This window comes from Harmonia axyridis, chromosome 1 (assembly GCF_914767665.1).
Source record: "Harmonia axyridis chromosome 1, icHarAxyr1.1, whole genome shotgun sequence".
Classification (NCBI taxonomy): Eukaryota; Metazoa; Arthropoda; class Insecta; order Coleoptera; family Coccinellidae; genus Harmonia; species Harmonia axyridis.
Window position 1 is genome coordinate 63096876 of NC_059501.1, and position 20504 is coordinate 63117379.

Genomic DNA, 20504 nt, shown 5'->3' on the forward strand with positions numbered 1-20504 from the left:
TACACCAATCGAGCCCTTGGATCTTGGAACTTCGTTCTCTTTTGCAGTTAGGCCTTTTACTGCTCAATCTCAATATAATTCAGCTCTGGTGAGCTATTTCGATCTGCTCTAGTAGGTGGCACTATGCCACTCAGAACTCATCAGAAGGTTTGTGTAATCATTACACAATCTCTGTTCCAGTAGAAGTGTGGCTTTAACACACACTTCCTAGGGATGTGCCATCTTTGGTCTTTTGTGTTTCCTAGGGACTTTTTCATCATAGTCGCAAGCATTCTTATAAGAGTGTTTGCGTGATTTTTCATGTTACTGAAGGTCTTCACGCACAGGTCATTCAGATGGTCATCTAGGAATGGTATTTGCAGGTTTTCATGAATCCGTACATTGCTGACATACCATGGTGCATTTACGGCTCGTATTCTGCACGACTTGAAGTTTCTGCAGATGTATCTTTGCGGCGTATCCCCAAGCCGGGCCTGCATAAGGCATGACCAGTCGAATGGTGGACTTATAGGGGAGAAGCTCGTTGGAAATAGACATTTTGCTGCTTTTGCAGAGTAGCGGATGCAACGATGTCGTTGTTCAATTCGTCAAAGCTGATGTGTGACGTGTTGTTTCCAAGTAAGCTTCTTGTCAAGTATCACTCCCAGATACGCGTTTTTCCATTAGATCCTCCTACCGAACATTACAACGTGTCCTTGGAGATCTTTTTTCTTTCAGCTGAAGAGACAGCTTCACTCTTCACAGGATTTACGTCAATTCTCCATCGAGCAAACCAAGATTGGAGTCTCGAGATGGCTTTATGTAGGTTGCAATTTTGGGATACCACGAACTGGAAAGAATGGTGATATTGTCAGCGTATTGTCGGATACATATAATGTAAACAGTAAGGGTGAAAGCAGAGATCCTTGCGGAACTCCGGCTGAAAATACCTTCTCTGAAGACATCAGTACCTCGTCAACTTCGGCTCTAAACTTGCGAGAATACAGGTAAAAGGCTGCAAGTTGCACAATGGAGAGTGGAAAACCGGCTGCAAGCAGTTTGTATAGCAGTCTTTTGTGCCATACTTTATCCAACGCCTTGGCCTCGTCCAAGAACACAGCCATCCGGGATTTGTTCCAACACTTAGATCTCTTATTATGCACAGAAGTGTTGGCTTTGGAAATTGGATTGTTCCAACTGTATGATCTTCTTTTATTACCTTCAATCTTTTCAGAATTACCGCTTCCGTTATCTTCCTATGACGCACCGAGCAGGAGGTACTAAGGCATATACGAGGAGAAAGCGTGAGATAGTTGTGAGGGCGAAAAAGCAAGGCTTAGCGTTCTATCGGCGCTGTCTCAGCGAAGCTGTAACATGTGGCGGGCTGTGAATCGTATCCTGTGGCGCAGCACTTTTTGGCCACTTGTGTCAGATTTCTTCTCCGCTAATTTTGAAGTTGCGCTATCTTCCAGAGGTGAGAAGATTGTGGTATTTCATATCAATGCGGTATTGTTTAGGCCCCTTTCACTCGGAGGGCCCCGCGACACTCACTCTCAAGCGGGAGGTAGACCCCACACCTCACTGGAAAGTAGGGATGTATGGTTCCGACGAACTGGGTCGAACTAGATCCATTGCTGAAACGACCTAGTTCAAAAGACCCGTTCCATTTACCCAATGGTTCTTTTCAGCTCACTAGCTCAGTTCAAATCATGTTCGGTTTGCGGATGATTCAAAGATCCGTATAAACTAATAATTTTCAGACCCAATCGAACCATTCGTTCTGAAGACCCGAGTCTTTTGATTAGTTCGTTAGTTAGCGACACATCCCTACTGGAAAGCACTTAAAGTACCAGACAGCTGTTGAACGCTGGTTTGTTTAAGTTTAATTTGACAGTTTGGTTTTGGCGCGTTTCAATCATAGTGAGGACGCGAGGCTCTAGTATGCCGAGCCCTGGGGACACACGCACCTGACTGGAAAGTACTTGAACTACGAGACAGCTGTTGAACACTGGTGTTGTTCACGTTTAATTTGACAGTTTGGTTTTGACGCGTTTCAGTCATAGCTAGGGCGTGAGGCTCTAGTGCGTCAAGCCCTAGGATGACACGCACCGGACTGAAAAGCCCTGGAAGTACGAGACAGCTGTTGAACACTGGTGTTGTTTACATTTAATTTGATAGTTTGGTTTTGGCGCGTTTCAGTCATAGCGAGGACGTGAGGCTCTAGTACGCCGAGCCCTGGGGACACACGCACCTGACTGGAAAGTACTTGAACTACGAGACAGCTGTTGAACACTGGTGTTGTTCACGTTTAATTTGACAGTTTGGTTTTGACGCGTTTCAGTCATAGCTAGGGCGTGAGGCTCTAGTGCGTCAAGCCCTAGGATGACACGCACCGGACTGAAAAGCCCTGGAAGTACGAGACAGCTGTTGAACACTGGTGTTGTTAACGTTTAATTTGATAGTTTGGTTTTGGCGCGTTTCAGTCATAGCGAGGGCGTGAGGCTCTAGTGCGCCCAGCCCTGGGGTGATACGCACCTGACTGGAAAGCACTTGAACTACGAGACAGCTGTTGAACACTGGTGTTGTTTACGTTTAATTTGAGATTTTGGTTTTGGTGCGTTTCAGTCATAACTAGAGAGTGAAGCTCTAATGCGCCAAGCCCTGGGGTGACACGCACCTGACTGGAAAGCACTGGAAGTACGAGACAGCTGTTGAACACTGGTGTTGTTTACGTTTAATTGGAGAGTTTGGTTTTGGTGCGTTTCAGTCATAGCTAGAGCGTGAGGCTCTAATGCGCCAAACCCTGGGGTGACACGCACCTGACTGGAAAGCACTGGAAGTACGAGACAGCTGTTGAACACTGGTGTTGTTTACGTTTAATTTGATAGTTTGGTTTTGGCGCGTTTCAGTCATAGCGAGGGCGTGAGGCTCTAGTGCGCCCAGCCCTGGGGTGATACGCACCTGACTGGAAAGCACTTGAACTACGAGACAGCTGTTGAACACTGGTGTTGTTTACGTTTAATTGGAGAGTTTGGTTTTGGTGCGTTTCAGTCATAGCTAGAGCGTGAGGCTCTAATGCGCCAAACCCTGGGGTGACACGCACCTGACTGGAAAGCACTGGAAGTACGAGACAGCTGTTGAACACTGGTGTTGTTTACGTTTAATTTGATAGTTTGGTTTTGGCGCGTTTCAGTCATAGCGAGGGCGTGAAGCACTAGTGCGCCGAGCCCTAGGGTGACACACACCTGACTGGAAAGCACTTAACTACGAGACAGCTGTTGAACACTGGCGTTGTTTACGTTTAATTTGATAGTTTGGTTTTGGCGCGTTTCAGTCATAGCGGGGGCGTGAAGCACTAGTGCGCCGAGCCCTAGGGTGACACACACCTGACTGGAAAGCACTTAACTACGAGACAGCTGTTGAACACTGGTGTTGTTTACGTTTAATTTGAGAGTTTGGTTTTGGTGCGTTTCAGTCATAACTAGAGCGTGAAGCTCTAATGCGCCAAGCCCTGGGGGACACGCACCTGACTGGAAAGCACTGGAAGTACGAGACAGCTGTTGAACACTGGTGTTGTTTACGTTTAATTTGAGAGTTTGGTTTTGGTGCGTTTCAGTCATAGCTAGAGCATGAGGCTCTAATGCGCCAAACCCTGGGGTGACACGCACCTGACTGGAAAGCACTGGAAGTACGAGACAGCTGTTGAACACTGGTGTTGTTTACGTTTAATTTGATGTGTCCAGCGATTGAAAAAACTGAGTCAATTAAGTTTCTTGGTGTCCTCGTTGACCAACATCTAAGATGGAGTGAACATGCAGCCTATCTTGTGAAGCGTCTCAGAGACTATTCTACATCTTTTTCAACATCAGGAATGTTCTCTCCACGAAAGAATGTTTTCGTGTTTACGAGGCTCTTGTACTTTCCGTCCTTAGATATGGAATTGTAATATGGGGTGGGGCGAATAGGTATAACATATGGGATGCCTTGAAGTTGTTAATAAGGCCATACTTAAAATAATCCTCAAGGTGGGTAGAAGGTTGCTACTGAGAGGCTTTATGTAGAATCTGGTCAATTAAGTATAAAACAACTGTACATTTATAAAGTAATATTGAATCAGATGAGAAAGAAAAAAAATTTCATTCAGCACGAGTTTCAAACCAGACAGATTCTGCGTGGGGATCTGTTTGTACCAAGGTTCCATAAAAAACACTTGCAGGAGAGCCTGTCATATTATGGTCCAAAATTTTATAACCTCCTCTCCCAAGAACTTAAATCAACAACCAATGTAAAAAGTAAACTTTTCAGATATCATCTCCGAAATTATGTAATTGTTAATTCTGATAGATTCGAGGCCATCCTATCGGCATGATTTTTTGTTTTCTGTTTTTTTTTGCATTTCTTTGGCTTGTTATGCCTTTCAATTAGTAATCTATCTTTTTGTTGTTTCTCTTTCAACAAATGTATTGATTTTTTATTTAACTGGGGAGAATGTTCATCAGTTGTAGAAGCAGATAATGACAGCATACAAGCTTGCTTAGGCTGTATATTTCTGCAAGTGAAGTTTTTGTCTGATGTATATAATTATACCTATTGATGAATAAATTGAATTGAATTGATAGTTTGGTTTTGGCGCGTTTCAGTCATAGCGAGGGCGTGAGGCTCTAGTGCGCCAAGCCCTGGGGTGACACGCACCTGACTGGAAAGCACTTAAACTACGAGACAGCTGTTGTTTACGTTTAATTTGATAGTTTGGTTTTGGCGCATTTCAGTCATAGCGAGGGCGTGAGGCACTAGTGCGCCGAGCCCTAGGGTGACACACACCTGACTGTTCACTTTTTATGCGAAGTAACGGTCTTCTTTCTCTCTCACACCTGTCAGGGCTCGACGCTCCGCAAATTCGTTAGGGAAAAGGTAACGCGAGGGCTCGACGCTCTGTTCACTGGAACAGTACAAATGCGCACTGGTACGCTTCGGAGCTCCAACGGTGACTGGAAGTCTCGTCATGAGTCGCCACTGCCTAGAGGAGTCAGAAACATCAAACAAATTCAGAATAGCAGCATGAGAATTTGGTAGCCTACCTAGATTGAAAATCTGATCTTTTTTTTTTTGAAAATCAAAAAATAAAATATTCTAAAGTAGGTTTTGGAGGTGTTTGTATAGATAGTTTTTGAAAAAGAATCACCAAATGTCTTTAATTCTTGTAATTTGAATCATCAATTCCCACAACCCTTAATATATGTCATTAATTCATATCATAAGTTCAAAGTGGAAATAAAAGGTTTATTTTTAATAAATCAAACTAAAACTAATTGAATTTTATTTTAAATCACAATTTTTCTTAATAATATAGTAAATGATTGAAAAAACATTCACAGATGTAATCCAAGTAGATGTGGTTAGGGACATACGAACCACTCAAAATTTGATGAATAATAATTTATTGGACATAAGAAAATGGTAACGAAATTCGTTTCAACACAAATGTGTTTATAGTCTCATAAATAAATACATATAAATTTAAAATGGTTTAAACAAAAAATAAAATTTTATTCAGGATATTTTTATAGAAATCCAAATAAGATGATCTATTTGAAAACAATAAATGCACAAAATTGATGGAAAATTTGTTATTCGCACATGTCATTTACCATTTTTTGCATTTCTATGTCATTATCAAGTTCATTATTTTGAATTGCAATTTTTTCTGTTGGACTACTATTTGTTGGGGTACTCTCAAGTTCATCTTCTTCCTTCACACACGAAGGTGGTTTTAATTTCATGAGTTGTTCTTTCAACTGTTGTACTACTTTTTTAAATTGATCTAAATTATAAAAAGATGTACGTTTACTGGTTCTCGATACTTTTTTCTCTATAGTTTCATTTTCGAATTCCTTAACCCATCCGTCTACTTGTTCTATAATTTCATATCTTTTCAAATAGAAATGTGCCAAAATAATTTCTGCAAAGCAAGGACAAGGATTCAATAACTGTTCTAACATAGCCCATCTGACAGTTGCTTGACAAATTGTCGCATTATATTCTCTACTGCTTTGGTTGCCAGCAGGTGTACCTCTTGACCTTTCGTAACCTGGTTCATTGAAATATGGTTCTGGTACCAGAATTAAACTTTGTATTGAAACTAAAACTTGTAAAAAACTAGAAGTTTGTACATTCCACTTTTCCTCTGGCCTGCCATGCCATGTATTCAGAACTGATAGACACACTTTGCCATCATTGTATAAATTTGGGTTGAATCTAACACTATGGTGTCCAGTAGTTTCCAAGTTAATTAACATAGGTGATATAGGATAATCGTGCGGGAAAAATACATCTAATTCAAAGCATCCATTTGCATAGGGTGTATCGGCAGGCCCGGTGATGAGAACTTTCATGACATCTAACCTAGAAGTATCATATCTAACGAATACTGTACTACTATAGCTGAGGGGGAGACTGCTGGAAAGTGTTACAGTTTCTTGCGCAATCCTTTTTACTCGCGCGGGATGTGACTGTTCACTGGTTGCTTTGGCATTGCTCTCAAAATGATGTGATATAACAAACTTAATACCGCCCTCTGGCAGTTCCATAATCATTTCATAAGAACCTGCAATTATGGAATATAATAAGTAAGATTTAGAATGTAGGAAATATCAATGAACACTAACAAACATTAGCAATTAGGGTTGTTTTCTTTAGGTTTTATCTTAGATTTACAGAGCTTAAAGAAAACTACTATATATGTTTGATTTAAATAATTTTTCATGATGAATTTTTTCGTGACGAAAAAGTGATTAAAATTGAAAGTTGATGACAATATAATTTCTCTATTTTAGTATCGTAATGAGTTCATTACACTACTAAAAGCAGTGCTGTAATTACAGCATTGTTTTCAGTTGTATTTTGCGTTTTGTGGTTGTCTATACTATCAAATTTCAACATACGTCAATTGTCAATATAATAAATTTGAATATAGTGAAATGATTTGCAACATCGCAATTTCTCTTAATGCTGGTGTGTTAAATCAATTTCGTCAGACATAATTCACGAATTTAATGTGTAATTATAAATTATTTTATAATTGAAAACGTACAATTCAAATTCTAATTTTGAAATCTGTCAATTTTCGTAACAGTCACACCAACTGTCAAGATACAATACAAAAGTCACTAGGATGTAAAATTTGAATTTTTGATTGAATTTCGACAATATTTCACAAAACTAGACTGAAATAGGGAAAATATCGTCTAGTACTTGTTGCAGAAGGCAATTCCAACACTCATGCGTTTGAAAACTCGCTACTTGCGGAACGTCTGAAACTGTAGAAGAATACAAGTTGTAACAGTTTTTTAAAATATGTTTGATTGAAAATCATGCAAATTATTATTTGATGGTTTCAGTTTTAGTTTCCAAACTTTATAAAAATGGCATTTAATTTTTGATGCTCTTAATTGTTTTCTACTAATTTAGATTGTGAAAATAACTTGTAATTTTTTTGTAATTAATTGATAATACTACAAAAATTTGATACATCCTTACCAAATTGTAATTTTCTCATTATGTTTATATAATAATCCTCTACAGATGATAAAGTATCATTATCGACTGGAACCACTTCAATTTCATGATCTGGATCTATTAGGCCACTAGTGACTTTCGACACTAGTGTAGCAGAATCCTGTATGTCAGGCATCAAATTTGCTAAACCTTCCCCTTGTTCCATATCTTCTAATTTTATGCCCAGTTTTGATTTTGAGGTACTCTTTGTGTTGAGCCTGTAAGAAAAGAAGCCTCGACATAGTATAAAACCTTACACATATACATTATTTTATAATGTAAAATTTAGTTATTTTGTTTTTGATTCAATTTTTTAGAAACAAGATGATTTTTTTGTTTCATATCACGTGGTTCATGAGGATTTCTTGAACTTCAAACATTTAAATCTCAAATAGATTTTGTATGTCATGTTCCAAATATTGATAGCATCTGACAACAGAGCTTATTTGGATGGCTTGTACGACAAATCCAATGCAATATATGATATGAAAGGAAGGAAGTCTGTGCTGGATATGGCAATGGCAACAAAATAGTTTGAATTTTGAATGCCCTATTTATTTTTCATTATTAATTAATTAATACTTAAAATTTAAAAAATGATATACATATTTGAAATGTGACGATTTAACAAAATTCCAAACAAATACCGAATTTTTGTTTAAAGCAGAATTCCCCATTGGTGAATGAAAAACTGGATTGCTTGAAATTGAAATAAAGTTATCACAATTCATCACAAGTAAAAATTCATTTTAATAATGTGAGAAGTTTTCTGAATTAATGAGTGTGTAGAAATCTTAAGGAATATTGCTTGCTATATTATGCAAAAGCTGATTGATGATTATTTTTGTCCTACAGTTACCAATCAGTTCCTTTTAGTGTTGCTTACCATAAGTTAACTTATTGTGCAAAAATATCTTAATGAAGGAATGAATCAAAACTCACAGTTTAGAGGTGTATGTGTCCACACAATTTTTCATGTTTTTCAGGAGCGAACTGATAGATCTTTGATTACCCATACTTTTTTGGGGCAGTAATAAGTTCAGCAATTGAGAACTGACTGCTAAAGCTCTGAGTAGTAAAAGTACAGCCTTATAAAGAGGAATGTGACGGGCCATATCCAAAACTGAAAAAAATAATATATTAATATTTGTTTCAAAATAAATTTTTATCATAATGATAATGTTTATATTATTGTATTCAATAATAATATTTAGCCCCAAAAAATGTTGCCAAAACAACCATAGTGTACATGAACTAACTATAGTAGGCTAGTAATTATTACCTAAATCAGTTCAAGTAAATTTTGTGCTATATTACCTGAATCATTTCTTAGGTAAGAACTTAATACTGGAAGGAGACAACTATTTATGAGAAGATCATAAAATGCGGGAGGAAGAACTTCTCCAGCAAGCTCATCAGTAGCCTCTCCATTAGGATTGATATAACTTGCAAGAACTTGAAGAAGAATAGTAACATGTTCCTCTTCACTTTTCTGTTTCATGAGAGCTTGTTCAACATTCCAGCTCTGTTGAGTTGAGCCCGTCCCATAACCAGTACCTATAAATATGAAATATGCAAGTTGAAACTTTGAAAGATTGACATTTTGATCCTACAATGTTCAATTGGATCATGCTGAGAAATTAACGAAATCTGAAGGAAACTTATTACAGGTTCCACAAAATTTTGACAATTCAGTCAACTGACCAGTTTAAAGCTAACCGATTATAACTGAAATTTTATGACAATTATCACAATCAAAGTTTTATGAGAACCACAATTGGAGATAGTGAACAATATTAATAATTTCTGAAGAATTTCGGTTTTTGGAACCATATGAAAGAATCGGACCGAAATTCTCTTGAAATATCTAAAGAAAACGAATTAACGATGTTGCTGATTGACTTAAGTAGATAAGTCCACACGCGCCGAACAAGCTTTGATCGACGAACATCTTGATCTTGAAGAAAGAAATTTTCTTTAACATCAAACCGAAATATACAAATATCTCAATAACATCAACACCAAGAGACACCAATCTGAGCAAAAATGAACTATTTATGTTACAAAATTAAGCTGCATCATAGCCTACTCTATACGGCTCTTTTGAAACATATGTTGCTAATCAATTGTGCTAACTGACCTTAAAATAGGAATACCAATAGTTAATTGAAGCTAAACCTAAAGAACCTAAAGAAATTGGAACAAGTTAAACTGATTCATGGCATGACGAACAATTATATAAAGTCAAATTATAGATTTACACTAGTACAGGATGTGCATAGTCATAACACCCGAGATAGAGGTACCATCAGAAGTGAACTCAGGTTTACAAGGAAAGCCCAGGACTCCCCAATTTACCGAGCAATAGAAGCATTTAACCAAATACCACCAGAAATAAAGTATATAAGAACTAAAAAAAACTTAAGCTTAAGTTGTACCTGAAAGATTTATTTTGTTTAGTTTAACTTTGTTGTTGTTTTGAATATTATATAGTATTATTTTTTTTGTATATTGTTAAATAGGCCTTGTCACCAGTACTTGTACTGTATTAGAAGTCAAGAATAAAGAAGTAAATAAATAAATAAATAAAATAATTGTAAGATTAATTAAATATTTTCTGGTATACATGTTTCTTAGCTTAAGATTTTAGTCAATAAGTATGATTTTCGTTATATATTCTACATTTCTAAACTGTAATATACAGGGATGATATTTTTTGAATTTTTTTGCTTACCTTTCGCCCAATACAGTTGAGATCTCTCTTCTTTAGAGGTAGCTTGCTCATTATCCTTATCCTCAACAGGAGTGGTATGTGTGAAAATGCCCAAACAAACAAGAATTAAATGAATGACACCACTACTTATACTCATTCTTCGTAGTAATCTTCCATCATCTGTATTCAATTTAGTGGCGTCATATAATTTTCTTAAGACCTCAAAAGGTAAGGTAGGAAGAGAAGAAGCAAGTGGTGATTGAAATATGTCTCCACCTGAAACCCTAATTGTTAGAAACAGACATTTGGGGTATGAAATTCATGAGTACCTTCATCATCGTCCGTCACTCCCAAAACTAGTCTTAGTAGACACAAAGCCTCTTTCATATCTTTCAATAATATTTCAGCATATCCAGGGAGTCTAAGGAAGAGTCCAAAGGCTGTCAATGAATAAGGTGGCATAATTGAAACCATTCCCGAGGTTTTAAGGGTGCCTGGCCTTTCTGTTTCCTCGTCGTACATATCCTCACAATCTAGAATTCAGTTCTTATCAGATGAGATTTTAAATATTTTACATGGTATTCTACAAGCTCTATAATAAACTTTGACAGATGATAGTTGCACTCATTCTGAACAATTTTTTTCCTATGAACAAAGGTCCAATTCGTTTTCCATTAGAAGAAAAAATTATTCTCGTGTTTAAGTCGGCAATATGTTGGAACTTCAAACAATATATCAACCATCCTCAACAACAAAAAAATAAAAATTGTTGGACATGTCCACTTTCGGATTGACATAAGCTTCATATCGACAAATTGAAGATATCTTTGCTCGACGGATCATATTTGGGTTGTTTCTTATTTATCTTGAATTCTTTCAAGAAATTGTTAAAAAGATTTTATTTCAACATAATAGGCAAGCTGCTTCAAATGCCCCTATAAATAAAAATCTAAGGAATTGAATTCCGGTGAACAAGGTGGTGATGGCATTAGTCGCTAGCTACTTGTTTTGAATAATTTTCAACATGAAAACCAAAATTGAATGTTATATTATCATTAGGGAGAGTTAGCTCAAACAAATGTACCATTAAATTGTGTTATGCAAAAATATATGGAGATAACAAATCACATTAATCCATTATAGTTTACCTTCCACTTTGATCCAGTCTGAGTCTGTCGAGTTAAGTTCAGTAGAAAATTTCTGGTTGGAAGCAGATCTGATAGCTTCAGGATAAATTGTAGGTAAATGCTGCGCAAGAAGTGCCAAACCTCCCATTGCACTAAATACTTGTAAGGCACTACTGTAAGACTGTTGTTTGATTGAAATGTCTGTGTCACCACCGCTTTCACTATTCTGTCCTGTTTTGTCATTCAAATCTGAAAATCATATTAAATTCGAAATTGAAAATTTTTGACAATCTATACACATCGACAAAATCTCAATGAAGCTTGTAGTTCATTTTCTCTTGTACTCTACTGTCGATTTCAGCAATAATTTTCTTGAAGTGTATTAGGCCAATTGAAAAGCCTCAGTCTGATTTTTAGGTAGTGCCAACCTTCAAACGATACGTGTCAAAATTTGACAGCAGTCCGACCATTAGTTTGTGAGATATTGCGTTGAGTGTAGCTACTTTTGTTATTTGAGAAAAGATGGAAAAAAAAAGAATTTCGTGTGCTGATAAAATATTGGTTTTGAAGGGAAAAAATACAGTTGAAGCAAAATCTTGGCTTGATAATGAGTTTCCGGGGTCTGCACCAGGAAAATAACCATCATTGATTGGTATTCTAAGTTTAAACGTGGTGAAATGAGCTCCGAAGACGGCGAACGCAGTGGACGCCCAAAAGAGGCTGTCACCGACGAAAAAATCAAAAAAGTTTACAAAATAATTTTGAATGACCGTAAAGGGAAGTTGATCGAGATAGCAGACATTGCGAAGATATCATCTGAACGTGTACATCACATCATTCACGAATATTTGTACATGAGAAAGCCGTGTGCAAAATAGGTGCCGCGCGAGTTCACAATCGCTCAAAAGCAACAACGTGTTAATGATTCAGAGCAGTGTTTGAAGCTGTTTAAGTGCAATAAACCTGAATTTTTGCGTCGATATTTGACAATGGATGAAGCATGGCTCCATCATTTAACTCCGAAGTCCAATCGACAGTCAGCTGAGTGGACTGCACACAATGAACCGAATCCAAAGCGATGAAAAACACAACAGTCAGCTGGCAAGGTTATGGCATCAGTATTCTGGGATGTGCAAGGTATAATATTCATTGATTAATTTCAAAAGGGCCTGACCATCAACAGCGATTAATATATAGCGTTATTGGATCGTTTAAAGGATGAAATCGTTAAAAAACGTCCCCATTTGAAGAAAAAAAAAAGGTGTTGTTTCCTCAAGACAAAGTGCCGTGTTACAAATCAATGAAAACAATGGCAAAATTGCATGAATTGGGCTTCGAATTGCTTCTGCATCCACCGTATTCGCCAGATCTGACACCCAGCGACTTTTTTGTTCTCATACCTCAAAAGAATGCTCGCTGAAAATAAATTTAGCACCAATGAAGAAGTAATCGCCGAAACTGTATCGCCCTCGAAGGCAACTTTGTTGAAAAATAAAATCGAATTTTGCCAAAAAAAATGTGTTTTACTATGGTAGACCGGGAACTTTTCAATTGGCCTGTTAGCTTGATTCCTCGGGCTAAAATCGGCCGAAGTGTTCAAGAGATTATTAACTACAAACTTCTTGAGATTCTGTCCGTTTCTCTAATTTTGCCGGTGTGTATATTATATCCTTCATATGGACGAGAAATATGTATGTTAAAGAATGAGTGATAAAATACTAAATTTTTAAAAAAATTGAATATTCAATTTCTGTATGAATATGAATTTGAAACTCACCTTTGTTTTGAGAGATTGTTAAATGTATACATGGCCAATCAGATGTCATTTTCTTGCCCTCAATCAATTTCAACAGTTGACCCAATGTCAAACTCAATGGCAGAGGTTTATCGGAATAAGCCAAACATTTTACAATTCTTCCCTCAACATAATCACCACCAGGATAATCTGAATATCTCTTTTTCTTAACTGGCGTACTAGTAATGAGGAGGTTTTTGTTATCTTTGGCACGTTTGTCTTTAGCAAGTACACCAGCTGCAACGGATAGGTCAGATTCTTCACTAAAGAGTCCCTTCAATTCTTTACACACATTTCCGACTTGAACCTCTTTTTTCACAGCCGTATTTTCCATTTTATGAGGATTGAAGTAAATGTGTTCCTCCAAAATGTCTGATAAAGTTGTAGTGGTACTTAAATGCAATAATGCTCTCTTGTATGTTTGCTTGAAAGCTGGATGTGTAGGAACAGAAATATGAGAAGTTTTAATACTTTTATATAGAGTTTCATCAGCAGTAATATTGACTGGAATCTTTTCATTTTCCAATAACAATTGTAGTACAAGTCTCCGCATAAACCCTGTTATTACACCAGTTTGTAATGAGATCACTTCACATAAAACTTTCGCCAAACGATTTTGATTCGGTGGATGGCACAAGCAACATTTTGATAAGAATTTAATATACATTTCTTCTAATTGAACGTTCGTTTCTGATTCCAGATTGTATTTCCTGAATGAGGTTTTTTTGCAAAGCCATTGCAACAGGTGCAACCAAAAAGATGATCCTTCCTCAGAACCAAGCCAATCTCTCACAGGTTTCTCTTCTGACACTTCTGTGAAAAACTTCAAAATTGCACTGATTTTCTCTAATTTAGCCATCGGAATCTCATTTTCTTCACTGGAAGAACAAAATTCGAGAATGGCACATATGAGAATCTTTGGTAATCCTGAATCTAGTAGCTGTTGAACAGAAGTGGGAGATCTACTGACTAGGGCTACTGTTTCTAATTGTCCATTTGATATTTTCAATTGAGCCAGATTTCCAACAACTAAATGATCATACCATCCAGACTCCTCTACAAACGATTTTTTATTATCGTCTGTCATACTGGTTGTACCTTTTCTATCATCAGGAACTGAAGATCCATAATCATTAGATAAATTGGGAATCAATATACCAAAATGACGAAGTAAAATTGGATAAAATTCAGGTTGAATGTAGCAGATTGAACAAAGTAAAGAATCCAAGGAGTACTTGAGGCTCAAGTTATGTTCGAAGAAGGATTCGAGGTGAACAACACAGTCGAAAAGTTCTCTTGTAATCATCGACTTTAGGTCGTAGTTTATAGCAGCTGAATCAGAATTAGCATGCCATAAAATAGAAGCGACATAGGAAAAGTATGCAGGGTTGCACTCATTTATTACTCCAGTGGCAAATGCGTTCCTGGCCACTGTTTGTACCCATTCTAATATGATAGAAATCCTCGACGGAGTGTTACTATCCTAAAAATAAACAGATATATGTTTTAAATTGAATCTCCTGTGTTTCTCAGAAAAATTTAAGTTGTCAAATGAATTTTGTACCAATATTTCTATATTTGTCAAAAAATCAGATTTTGGGTGCAAAAGAGCCTTACACGAGATAAGAGGCCCAACTTTGAAATCTGCTATAAAAAAGATCGGTTTGCATTTTTTTGCCCTTTTGCACCCAAAATCTGATGGGATCCATTCAACCAGAAAAATTACTAAGGACCTCAGTATCAGAATATGAATTTTTGCATCTTGATCTGAATGAACGCCCCCGGATTTTTGAATAAAAACACTGCATAGGGCCCAAAAATGGACGAAAAAATTTTGGTTTCAACCAATTCGGATGTAAAATCTCCCGCTGAACCCGAATTTGCAATAAAAAGGATGGGTTTGCATATCTCGTATAAGGCCTATTTGGCCCAAAATCTGATGGGCTTATCGATTCTTTGAGCGAAATTACTGAAGACCCCAGTATCAGAATTCCGATTTTCCACCTGTGCGCGAAATAAATTCACCTTATAACGTTGTTTCAGAGACTACTCATGGTTCAGTGAAACAATCGGAGCATCTGCGCGATACGATATCGAATAAACGAGAGTTCTCTTTCAATGGCGAAGTGGGGATGGTCACACTTGCGGGCTTAATAGTAGAATTTGTCGCTCTCCAAACGTAGGATGGGTTGGAAGACCATATCGTACCATTTTATAATTTGGATTTTTTCTTTCACACTGAACATTCCGATTTATGAGGAATCTATTTTATTTTCAATTGATATGGTCTTATAATGTATTCCACGGTTGGAGAGCAACTAAGAAGATGTTTTGATTGTTGCACTGGACCATGTGTATTTTCTGAAATATCTTAGCTTAACGAATATATTTTCCAAACCTGTAATATAATTCATTTTGATCCACATTATTTTTCTACAAAAAATCATTCTTCAATTTTTTTGCACTTATTCAAAGCTTGCTTATGTTTTAATGATTCATAACTAAAATGAACCAAATTAGCATAGTTTCCACTCGAATCGACTATTATGTCACTATATGTGTTTTACCTCAATAATAAGTATGAAAATTGTGAAAATTTTTCAGAAATTCCGAGAATTTAGTTGGTATTTTTGTGGACTGTTCTAAAATCATTGTACTACTTCAAACTTGATGCATTTTCTATAAAATGAGAACTAATTAACTAAAAATATTACCTGATATTCACAAATCTGGTAGAGGAGTTCACATGTTGATTGATATCCATTATTATTAACTAGAAGGTGATCTTGCCATAAGTTATCCGACGAATTCAATAAATCAGTACTGCTACATTTACTTTCCAAGAGAATTTTCAAAGTTATCATGCTACATTCCAAGTTATGTAAACTGAGTTCTCTCACTACTTTTTCTAGACAAGGTAAATAATCTGGCAAAACATGAGATGGTACTAACAGAAGCCCACAAGTAGATGATAATAAATCTGGTACATTTGCACAACAAGCTACCATATTTTTAATCAATGTTTTATTTGATGGGACACTGAAGCAATGGTGAAGAAGTCTGATCCACCCTGAAAAAAATATTATCAAAGTTATTGGAAGTTGCTAAAAAATTTGTTGAATTTTGTAGACTTTTTTTGAGAGTATTTTTATGCTTGGAACTGAATTATACACAGTAGTTGATCATACTGGATAATGTGGTTGTTGAAACAGTTCTCATTCACTTATAGCAGGTTTAGTACTGCATCCACAAAATTTGAATAAGAGTTAATCCAGATTTACAATCATTAATTAATTTCCAATTTCAAAATTTTTGACATTGCAGGGTTTTTTTATCTGTATTAATAAAAGACAAAAAATTTCATACCTAGACTTTGTTTGCAATGTTGCTCATTGTCGACTATGAACGATGAAAGTTTTTCATTGAAAGCTGGGAATCCTAGTAGACGTATCTGGGACAAACTTATATTGTTCGCCATTTTAGGTTTATACAATCTGATCAATATACATTTCACTACTTCAGGTGAAGGTAAATCTAGTTGTATGTAAGGCATTCCACTGGTTGTCATCGGGGGACCTACCGGAACTAAACGAGAAGTTCCACTTGCCGAAATCTGAAATGATAAAGGTCGAATTTAAATTGAAAATGATATGAGTTTGAGCACAATACCGAATACATATTATATATATTAAGGTGGCAGATGAAAAGAGTAATGAAAAAAAAAATTTTTTTTTAAATTATTATTTGTCTGTACATGCTAATCTCCGAAACTACCAAACAGATTTAATTGCGGTTTTTCAGATTTAGGTTTAGCCTCAGATTAATAAACATAGATAGGGGGAGCATATGTCATTTTCAGTAAGCACATTTTGTCCCCAACATGAACTACTATCAAATTTGACATGAAGCGCGCGGAAATAAAAACATATAAGCGATACGATATTTCACTCAATTCGCGAGTTTCTCAAGAAAAAAACTCACTTCTTATGTCCCATAGTGAATCAAAATTTCATATTAACCCAAAATATATTTAAATAAATACCTATATAAATCAGAAATTCAGAAAACAAACTTCAAGCGTGCCAAAGACCAACGATGACACTAGGAGAGCAAAAGTTGCCAAACCTTGGATTTCAACAGGTAGATACAGAAAATAATAAATAGTCTGCTTATTATAAATTTGACAATTAGGAATAATATCGAATTCCATTTCTTTCAATGATTTCAGCATTGAATGGAATAGCAAAAATGATAGAACAATTGGATATTTATCGATTTTTTTTTTGATTTTTGCTTTGTGAATTGATCAGCATTTGATCAGTGTTTTATTGTTTTGGCTTTTTAAATTGCTAAGTGATTTCTTTGATTTGAATTGTTGTCATAGAAAACGTGTTTTCATCTAAAATATTACACTTAAAATGAGTATAGGTGGTGATAAAAAACGACAAAACACAAAATAGAAATTTTTGTCTGAATGTATGCACTAATCTACAAAAATACTGAAAGAATTTTGTAAGTTTTCATAGGTGAATTGAGCTGATTTTGGAGTAAGTATTCCATTGAAATCGGATGAAAAAAAAATGTTACAAGACATTAGAAGAAGGGGTCCAAACTAATGAAAATAAGAAACAACTATGATCACTATGAAAGTAGAATATCTTTTAATTTGAACTTACCTCAAGCCCAACGGCAGAAGGACAGGTGCTCAAGGCGATTGAATGGGGTTGAAGATGCACTTGTTTCAACAATATGGCACTAGGTAAAGTTAAAACCAACTCTGTATAAACTTCCTCGGGATAAAAATGATAGGACCACTGGGGAGTACGAGCTCTTCTATGCGTAGTTGTATTGCCTTGTATCAATATATCGGCTGGTTGTGCGGTAGTAGAACTACATCTGAAAATTATCAATCACATTATTCCAGTGTTTTATATAACCTTAAAGTAATACATACTTTATACTACTGCAAGGAGCAAAGTTCACTAGCGATAGCCTATTCTCAAGTTGTTCATCCAAAGCTGACTTCTTCGATGAACCAACGGGGACATTACATTCAACTGATTTATTTTTATTGAAGAACTGCATTACAGTTGAAATTGTTCCAGTTTTAGAAATCGTATTTGGGGCACTAATGTTGGTCACAAAACCAAAACTCAAAATTGATAAGCCTCCTACAAAATAAATGCAATGTTATTAGTAGTTCATTAATACCTATATAAGTTTTGGCTCTTCTCCAATTTTTTATTTAAACGATTGGTGAAACGTCGATTATCTCCATAAATGCAGTTATTCTCCACTTTTTCTTACCTGCTTCAAAAAAGCTTTTGATGGTTTCCTCAGTATCCAAAATTTGCAAAATGAACCATATTAAAGGTTCACTGAGTTGTGGATTTTGAGATAAGAACATGAGCAAAGGTTGCATTATTAATTCTTTCTCTAATGCACATTTGGCTAAGGAAATGAGAACATAGAAAACTCCATCAGCTAGAGTATTTGGTTCACTGAAATTAGATACGATTGAACTCTGCAAAACAAGACAAAATTTTCTCAAGTAAAACTGTTAAAAACAACTCCCTTTATGTCTCACCTTCTGAGAAATGCATGCGAGCATACATATTGACGATGACTTACAGACAGACAAGGCAGTGCATAATTTAATGATGCAATCATGATGTTGTAGTGCTTTGTCTGCTAAACAAGGAATCGCATTGACCATATTTAGTTGTATTTGTTCTGCTTTACTTTCATCAGTTTGTGATGTTGATGATGTGGTTTCCATTGGTTCCTGAGGATCATATTGGAAAATTGAGAATCTAATTATTTTTTTATTCTTATATATTATTTTTTATATTATAAAGAGATAGAGGCAGTTTTTTTATTGTCATAGACGAGAGCCATCAACCTTTCAAAGAATAAAGTTTTTTGTTTTGACAAAATAAATCAACAATGTACTGTCAAAATGTAAAACTATACTATGTGACAAAAAAATGCACCAATTCAAAGAAATAAAAAATTGCATTCATTCAAAAAAATCAAAAGGAAACCCTACCTCAACATCACCTCTTTGGACTATGCGTGTTTTCACAAGTTTTCCTGATAACTTCAGCAACAAAATAAGGAGAAAATCATAGGAAACTGGCCTCTCTTGTTTAATGGCATCAGTTCCTAATACTGTAGAGTAGAGTTGTCTAAAGGAAGCATTACTCAATTCGCCAGAATAAAAACATCTCACTCTTTCTGTATTGGTAACATATGCATGAACCAACCCTCCGGTATTCTCCAGAATACTCAGAGCAACATCTAAATCGGCATTTTCAAAGTTCATCGCAAGCATGGATTGTATTAATTTACACTGAGCATCTAGAGGTCCTTGCCTACATGCAATAGGACCCGATTGTTGAATCATCCGGTTTATCAAATTCAGAAGCAGATTTTTGAAACTTATCGATACTTCTGCATAGTTTGGCATTACATCGAAACTTATTTGAATCTGTACAAGCAGATCATTTATTGCTTGGCACACAGATGGTCCAGCCTGTAAGTGAATACATTGGTAAATTAAATCAGTTTGAAGATGCAGGAAATGATCAAGACATCAAGCCATCTGGCCAATGGATCACTGTCACTAAATTATAAACATGTTGAGCAAATGATAAATATACATATACCAGTCAAAGTCAAGTCAAATCAGTGAATAATTTCGAAAAGGAAACATCTTACGGAAAAATTTTTCAAATGAAAGGGTAATACTTTTGAGGGGGAGTCCTCTTATACTAAAACCGATACATACCGGGTGATTTTAAAAGATGAATGAATGAATCAAAAATTGAGATTTTTAACTGATTCAACTTAAAAAATCTCCTGGTAAATACAGGGTGATTCACCACGATGGCCTATTAGGAGTTAATGGAGAACTGTATACCCTATACCTAAGATGTCTAAAACCATGGTGTGTGCACTCCTCAAATTTTGAATGCAATGACATTCGACCAAATTGAAAATATTAGTTTTAGTTCGTGGCGGCGCCGCAATGTGATAATTGTCATTTCGATATTTTTCGTTGATTTTGATTGGATACATTAATCAAAACCCGATACTGACCAATCAAAAGCGATGTGTAATCGACTATGATCGAGTAAGTCGTGAAACGAAACACGAAACGTTTACTGGAATGAATTCAAATATTTGAAATAGGGAGAGTTTATTGGTATTTCAATTACAAGAATTGCTTCCATAGATCATAACTATAATGAAAAATATACATATATAGGTACATAATGGCACAAAACTCATAAATAATAAATAACAAGAATCTTAATTTGTTGACAGCGCTATC

At 35.9% G+C, this 20504-nt stretch overlaps 1 protein-coding gene across 1 annotated transcript in view; it reads right to left on the minus strand.

Moving 5' to 3' along the window:
• Nucleotides 1-5279: 5279 nt before the first annotated feature.
• LOC123685642 (baculoviral IAP repeat-containing protein 6) overlaps nucleotides 5280-20504 on the minus strand; it is a 40829-nt gene continuing 25604 nt past the window's right edge. Inside the window, exons 16-30 of the mRNA XM_045625407.1 lie at nucleotides 19218-19703; nucleotides 18756-18953; nucleotides 18476-18692; nucleotides 18123-18339; nucleotides 17845-18064; nucleotides 16535-16781; nucleotides 15883-16238; nucleotides 13151-14651; nucleotides 11395-11622; nucleotides 10576-10779; nucleotides 10268-10522; nucleotides 8851-9090; nucleotides 8476-8656; nucleotides 7516-7751; nucleotides 5280-6583 (exon numbers count right to left, since the gene is read on the minus strand). Of these exons, the coding sequence (XP_045481363.1) occupies nucleotides 5607-6583; nucleotides 7516-7751; nucleotides 8476-8656; nucleotides 8851-9090; nucleotides 10268-10522; nucleotides 10576-10779; nucleotides 11395-11622; nucleotides 13151-14651; nucleotides 15883-16238; nucleotides 16535-16781; nucleotides 17845-18064; nucleotides 18123-18339; nucleotides 18476-18692; nucleotides 18756-18953; nucleotides 19218-19703 (5763 nt within the window). The 3' untranslated portion in view covers nucleotides 5280-5606. The remainder of the gene's footprint in view (nucleotides 6584-7515; nucleotides 7752-8475; nucleotides 8657-8850; nucleotides 9091-10267; nucleotides 10523-10575; nucleotides 10780-11394; nucleotides 11623-13150; nucleotides 14652-15882; nucleotides 16239-16534; nucleotides 16782-17844; nucleotides 18065-18122; nucleotides 18340-18475; nucleotides 18693-18755; nucleotides 18954-19217; nucleotides 19704-20504) is intronic.